The following is a 7,464-nucleotide window of genomic DNA, read 5'->3' as shown; positions in this document are numbered from 1 at the left end:
CAAAGGGAGAAATTATCGGAGCAGTAGGTGGCAAGTCCCAGTGTACACAGGAGACAGGGAAATCCCTGGGGTCAAGCTGCCCAGTCTCAGGGGTTCAGGGAAGAGCAACAGATATATGTGCAACTCTGGGGACATTCACTTAAAATAAAGCCCTGAATGGGGAGGGACAAAGGTTTTTTTTTAAAGAAAACATCCAGGCATCACGGCATGCCTGTATCTTTGATGAACAAGCAGGTTATTGCACTCATGTCAACCCTTACATCTCCCCCAGCCTCCGTGCCCGCTGTCCTGTTCATTTTGTTGACCCGCTGTAGGGTCACAGAGGGAATTAGCCGTTATCTCCTTACAGAGCAGAGATCTCGGCCTTTCCATCAGTTTTACGCAGTACCCTGCACTCTACCGGGCACTCCGGTAATTAAGACCTAATCACAGTATAAATCAAGTCAATAAGTACTTGTCGACAGTTCATCCAGACTCGTGCGCTTCTCGGGCAAAGCTGTGTTCATGGAGGTCACCCCAGTCAAACGGCCAAACTCCTTCAAGGCGGGTGACGTCTTTTTCAGCAGTCCCCCCTTGCTGACCCCCCATTGCAGAGGGTCCGAGCAGCCCTGCCAGGGTCCCGTCTCCCACCCATCCTGCAGGCATGCCCACCTCTGCCCCCTCAAATCTTTTGAGACTTTTGTTGATTTTTTTTATAGTGGTTAAAAAAAAAAAGTCAAGGTACTAAATGATAAATATGTTAATTATTGTCACAGATTCCAAATTAAGGCACTTGTGAGTTTTCTCTCCAATTTAAAAGTGGATGGTTTCTAAACAGCCACTGAACTGCATAGTTAAAGGTGTTAAGTAAAAACTCTCACTCATTCAGAAAGTGAAAATATTGAGGGAAATACTAAGACAAAACAGTATTTCCACTCTACTGATGTTTAACCTCAATGATGAATGGAAAATGCATCTGGTCTTGGGACTAGAGCCCTACTGTCAACCAACAACTATTTTTTTCTGTGATTCTAGTGTCAGAATACCCAACTGATGTATGAGCATTATAGGATAACTAAATAATCATTAATTAAATTTAAATTAATTTCAATTAATCACAGTGATCAATTGATTTATTAGCTAGAAACTAATTATGAATTGGTGGAGAACACGAAGAGAGTGGGAAAGAAACTGCAAATATGGAAATGTAGTCTCTTTTTGACAAAGCTGAAAGGCAAGAATGAGCTGAAACATTTTTTTGAGTATATATAAAATTTCTGTGTCAAAAAAAGTAAAATCAGAGTAACAAATGTGCAGCACTTTAATGTCAGATTTGACTGTCATTGGAACTGTTCACAAGTAGTGTGGACAATCTAAGTTGTATTTCATTTTCTAAGTATGATATATAACCATCAGGATAATTTAGAAAACACATCACCAGAACTTGGGCTGAAGAGGGAAGAAAGGGAACATCTTTGGAAGGTCCAAGTGGGATTTTTCAAGTGAACGCTATTCCAATATTTTGCAACAAACAGGAGGAAGTGAGGTCTGTTACACATCTTTCACAGCCTATATATAAACCAGCCTCAAGGATATTTACCTGAACAGATATATACAGGTTGTTTTTTTTTTTTAAATATTCTTAAAAAAGTAATATTTGCTTGATCTATGACACAATGAACATCTCTACAGGGAAACTTACCATAGGCATAATAAAATATTCAAGAAGTCATAAAAGATAACACGAGAGCAGTGTTTGGCCTTGGTAAAACACGTTTAGGATGACGGCAATGGATGGATACAGCTTTGTTCAAGAAAGGAGTTGTGCATATTTAAAGGTACTTACAAAGCTGGTCTTCTCCTTTCCTTGACACGGGTATGTTCCCTAACCAGATGAGTAGAAAATCATGGACACCATGCATTGCTAGAGGAAGGCTACGCCGATCTGGTTTGTATGTCTGTGTTGCAACGATGGGATAGTCTCTTCTAACCCCTATGGCTCATAAATGACAAGAGACGTAGGTTTCAGCCTATGGGTGTTGAAGGGCAATTTCAAGGGCTCCATGTTCAATGAATTCATAGGATTCAGCTCCCCTTCTTTTTCTGTCTGAACAGATTTTTATATATTCTCTATAGAACCAAAATGGTTTGAATGACTTCATGTCTACAGCCATGCTAAAATGCTACTCTTTTGGTAAAAGTTCAACATTTATAGCAAAGATGACCAGTGTTAGTCTGCATCCTTCTCATTTCAAATCCCTCTGTGTACACTGTGAAATGGGAGACTTTAAGCATCTGTGTTGGAAAATAATTACTGCACCAGTACATCTCACCGGCTGCGCTCGGCAGCTGCTTTTGTACAAACTCTGGGCAACAAGGTCATTGGCAAAATGAGCTGGGTCTTTCAAAAGGCCGATGAGTGGCTCCGATGCAACAGCTGTTTACCTTCAGAGGGAGTTTTGATCCCCATCAACACGACATTTTCAAAGCCGCGCATGGGATACAACCGCTCGCATGCGCCCGTTCATGGTGCTCACCCGATGTCAACCATAGCTGCTCTTGCCCTGATTACTTCACGGTGATGGGTAGAGAAAGTTACAAAAATGCGACTAGAAAAGTTTTTATATCTTCCAAATGTGCAAATGGATCTCTACTTTTATGGGAACTCAACGGAAATTTCTCATTGTCAGCTGTTGCATTCTAGGGTAACGCAGCTGGTCTTACATCAATCTCTTTGCTCATAACTAAAAGATAATTGACTATAAACAAGTGTACTGTAAATGTGAAAAAAATACCACAAAGAAAAATGGTTTCCCAGGATGTCTGGAAAGAAATAGGCAAATTAAGGCTATGACTAGAAAATGAGTGCGCTTTCTATTAAAAAATAACCCTCTGTCATTGTAGCTATTACTTTACGAGGAACCAAGTGACTTCAGTGCTATTAAATATTTAATGAGAGAAACCAACAATTTCTAGAAGTGTCGCTGCCTCCTATGGGAATAACTGTAACTAATTCTCTGCCCCCAAAGAGCAGATTTTGCATATTGTGCCCAAGCTGACCGTGCTCACAAGTGGCTGAACGACTAATGCCCGCTTCTCAACAACATTTTTTACGAACTCCAATCCTCCCTCAGTGCTTCCTGGCTTTTACCCACTCTAATGGCCTGGATACTTCATGCCAAATTTCTCAAATACAATCACACAAATATGCTTTAGAGGAGGGAGGGCTCATAACACTGCCTTCAGTAGTACCAAGAGCAAAATTCAGCACAGAAGCAAGCGAGCTGACAGTTTCTATTTCTGTTATGCCTCCTTCTGAAATCACGTCCATGAATCCTCCCAAAGCCAGCCTGCAGAGAGAACGGATCAGTTTGCATTATATCACTCTCCTAGGTTGCTGTGGTTTGGAAACTGCTCTCTGATGCTTAGTTTCCCTCATCATCCGAAGGTGAATTTTAGCCGCGGTCATTGCTGCCGGCGTCCCTCTGTGTTGGGTGGGGTGGTCAGCACAGCTAACGGGCAAGGTGTACGGGAAAGAAAACGGATGGCTTGAACAGAACAGAAAAGCTCCTCAGTATGGAAACTCAAAATCGGTTTTGTTCTACAGAATCACTAGGTTTCGTGGCTTATACGATCTCTCACTGGAGATATTATTCACTTCCCAGCATTTTTCTCATAACCACAAATCATACCCCCAAATAAAAAATATCTCTTCAAAACCACTTCCTATTAGCAGAGCATACCTTATATTAGAAAACTTGCAAGTAGACCAGTGTTGTACCATGAAGCCTATACAGGGGTTTTTTCTTTTTTTTTTTTTTTTCTTTTTTTTCCCAGTGTAAAAATATACAACGCTACTGCTCGTTTGTCGCAGTGTAAAGGTCCAACCGGTACTTGCCTGCCCAAGGCTCTACTGCTGTTGCCCCTTCATACCTCTCCAACCCAGACCACTGTGTTACCCCTCCTTACACCTGAAACCTCACAGCGTAACGTATTTTGCCTCCCATTTATAACAAACAAGGACTCTTTAGCTGGTGTAATGAGATACTGTCCAAATAACCCACTGTCTTTCATAATTCTGTTGTAGTTGCTCCAGGGCCAGTCTTTGGATGTGAGAGGGTCCTTTAAATTCTTCAGTACATTCATTTTCCCCGTTGACAGCTCTACAAAAAGCACATCTGTTTGCAAATGTGAAGTAGCATATATATAGTACTGATTGCCTTCAGTGAAAGAGGGTTGAAATGTCAGATCAGATACGTGGATGTTTGTTTGTAAGTCATAAATCAATTTGATTTCCCCTCGGACAGTTACAACCTGGACTCTGATCCTGCCACTGTCTTCATCTGCGCTGATCAAATAGCGCCCGTCCGGCGAGATATAAGGTGTGCCCGACACGTCGCCATTGGGGCCAATGACGGCATCAGTGACACTGTCAATAATGAGCTGCGGTGACGCAGCTGCCGACCTACTCCTCCTACACTGGACAAAGAAGTAACCGCCCAGGTGGGTGTACGCCATGGTCTGCGGTACGCAGCTATGGTTTTTGAAGTTGATAGTCTTGATGTGGGTCACAGTTTCCAGGTCAATCTTGTGAACTGCAGATTTTGATCTGTTAAAGATGAAGCCAAACCTGAAATAGAAAACACGACACTGAAGTCATCTCTGGAGACATGGTGATATGCTTGAGAAAAAGACGAAAGTCAGCAGAACCGGGAAACTCTGTCCTGTTGGCTTTGTGTGTGCAACAATGCTCTCTCTCTTTTCTGTAAGAAATCGCTTTCATTTTACTGCTTCTAAAATGCACTAAAAGGAGGTATGTATTTCAGTTAAAATTAGCAACCTGATCATGGAAACTTGCATATGCGCTTGGGTATTTGAATAACATCTTCAAGAGCTGAAATCTTTTATTGGGAAAACCAATTTACAACAGGAAGGATATCAAGGCTTGGCTGTTCTGTAGGCTACTGTTGACTAGTTTTGTATTTAAGCCGCTTCAGGTCTAGAGAGATGTAATTCAGCAAATACTTAAGACTCCTTCAATCCCCAAATAGAAAACCATTCAAAATAAAGCATATCGCTGCCAGGCGGGGTCAGGGAGCAACTTCAAGCTATACGTGTAACCATAGAGTGAAGACCATGTCCAGCCCCATCTCTTAAATTCCAGCACCAGGGGATAGCTGTGATGTGTGCTTGCCACCCGTGGTGCCAGGCTGAGATGTAGAGCAAGACTGTGTCAAACACCGTCCTGCTGGCCCAGGGGAAGTATAAAACATTTCTGGAGGAACATAACCAGCCAGAGCACCGAGGAAAAGGGGTCTTTGTTTTCTGTCTCAAGAGAGGGTAGATAACAGTGAGCAGAGAATAAATGTTCTGTAAAAGATATATGCTGCAGCACATCTGACCTTTGCTGAAGACAAGAAAAGGTCAAGAATAGCCAAGAAAGGTTTCTGCTTAATTTGAGAGGGAGCCCATAGAAACAGCCTGTTTGTGTTCCCCTGGATTCACAGGTCACTGATACCGACTTACGAAACCGAATTTTACATCGAGTATCTTTTCATCCATTCAATGCAGACAGAAGGAAATGAAGTGAGTGCTTAGTTTTGTATCTCATCCCCAAAAGATGTAAAATCACTTTGTGAAGTGTAGAGGACAACGTGCTTGCACACAGATAATACATATTTTGCTTAAAACACGGGGTTTATTTCTTCATTCTTAATCCATCTGTCAATGAGACACTCAGCAATGATTCCACTTCTAAAGAACGAGCCAATGTAGTGTAAGATCCCATGGAAATCACTGGGCTAAGCCTTTCATTTTCCCATTATGCTCACATCCATTAGAGACTTCAGAAAATATCTGCAGTGGAGATTCGCAGCGCAGTGTGTGGGGAAATTGGATATGACACTTGTATTTCTCCTGGATGAATGCATTTTAAGTACACTTTAAAAAAATGCTTTCCCTTACAGCATTTTTTTTTTCCCCAAGACTTCCTTAATACTTGTCCAAATGCCTGAAGAAGTTAAAAAATTGTTCTTATCATAAACTTTAATTTCAAAAAGTGGGTCAGAATGCGCTTTATGTGCACATAGCGACAGGAAGAGGCACAGCTCTTGCATGAAATCTCTGATCTGAAATCTCACAGAGAACCCTGCACTTAGAGAGCTTTTAATAGACAACAATCTACCCTGGAAATTAATAAAAACAGATACATTCCTAGATATCCATCTGAAATAACAGGCAGCTGAAATACGTATGCAGGAACATTTGCATACAAATATTTTTTGGCTGGTGGAAGAGATTGCTTAAATATTCACCTTCCTGGGAAATGCTGCTATTGCCACTTACTGTTTCTGAGCAGAGAATTGAGAACATGAGCTCAGTAAGACTCATTAGACTGGAAATAATTATTTTTCTATGCTGAGGGTGAGAGAGAATGGACAAAGATCTGTCCCTGAACAAATGACACAGGAAATTAGGCACAGCATTCCCTGCTTTGCACATGGAAAACTACAGACAATTGTCTACATTTAGTATTTCTTATGGAAGACCATGTGTATACAGCCAATTAATCACACTGAAGCAAAAAGACAATAAACCAAACAAAAATAAGTGTCATTGTTCCAGCTTCCTGTCTTTGAACACAGACCATACCTCCTCATCTCAGGCTTTAACATTCAGCAGAGTCATCTACCTCCTGGCACTACTATTAGTCACAATGATATTTTTGAAAGCAAACTGGAAAAATGAGGTAGGGAAAAATTAAGAATGACAGCTGTGAAGTATGTCTCATTATTTTGTGTTTCAGGGAGCAAAGTTATTTATTTTGGAAGAGATTCAACACACAATCATTTACGTGTGACACCCTGTCCTTGGTCCTCACCGCAAGGAACCCAAGATTAACGTAAGGAGTTACATTACGATTTTTTTGAGCGTTTAACTTAGTTAAACAATACTGAGGACAGAAGATGGTTAAAGAGTTGTTATGTTCTAACATGGTAAGAACAGTATAAATTGCCGTGCAGTTATCATCAATTTTGATAATGTTAATGGGAGGCTTCCTGTGCCTGCTGGGAAGCAGCCAGTACTACTCCGAGTTATTAGTATGTTAGTTACACAATCTCATTAACCACTACACCACATTAACATTCAAACCGGATACTTCAGAGGGGTGGTTTTTTTAATATGCAGTGCATGCTGCTCAAACCATACACTTCGCATAGAGATCCAATATTTGAACAAGTGAATAGTTGGAAACGTGGAAGAATCATGATGATTTTACTTTTACCACTTCAGGCAATAAGGCTTTGATGCAGGTTCCTGCCCAAATCCATCGAGCGGTTTTGAGGAGGGAAGGCAGCTTTCTGGCCATCCCATTCCCAGCACAGGGAAGCCAGGGCAGTGTCACACCTTGCTGCAAGGCGGCACGGATGACCAAGCCGAGCTCTGAATGTTTGTGCATGGTCTAAGGGAAGTCCAGGTTTCTTT

At 41.4% G+C, this 7,464-nt stretch overlaps 1 protein-coding gene across 1 annotated transcript in view; it reads right to left on the bottom strand.

Moving 5' to 3' along the window:
- Positions 1–3,817: 3,817 nt before the first annotated feature.
- The window catches only part of FSTL4 (follistatin-like 4), a gene marked incomplete at its 5' end in the record, with an annotated part of 143,883 nt that continues 140,236 nt past the window's right edge, over positions 3,818–7,464 (bottom strand). The window contains one exon of the mRNA XM_010078526.1: positions 3,818–4,609. Within this exon, the coding sequence (XP_010076828.1) occupies positions 3,907–4,609 (703 nt within the window). The remainder of the gene's footprint in view (positions 4,610–7,464) is intronic.

Source organism: Pterocles gutturalis, unplaced genomic scaffold, assembly GCF_000699245.1.
Source record: "Pterocles gutturalis isolate BGI_N339 unplaced genomic scaffold, ASM69924v1 scaffold2378, whole genome shotgun sequence".
Classification (NCBI taxonomy): Eukaryota; Metazoa; Chordata; class Aves; order Pterocliformes; family Pteroclidae; genus Pterocles; species Pterocles gutturalis.
This window is presented reverse-complemented; position numbering and strand designations above follow the sequence as displayed.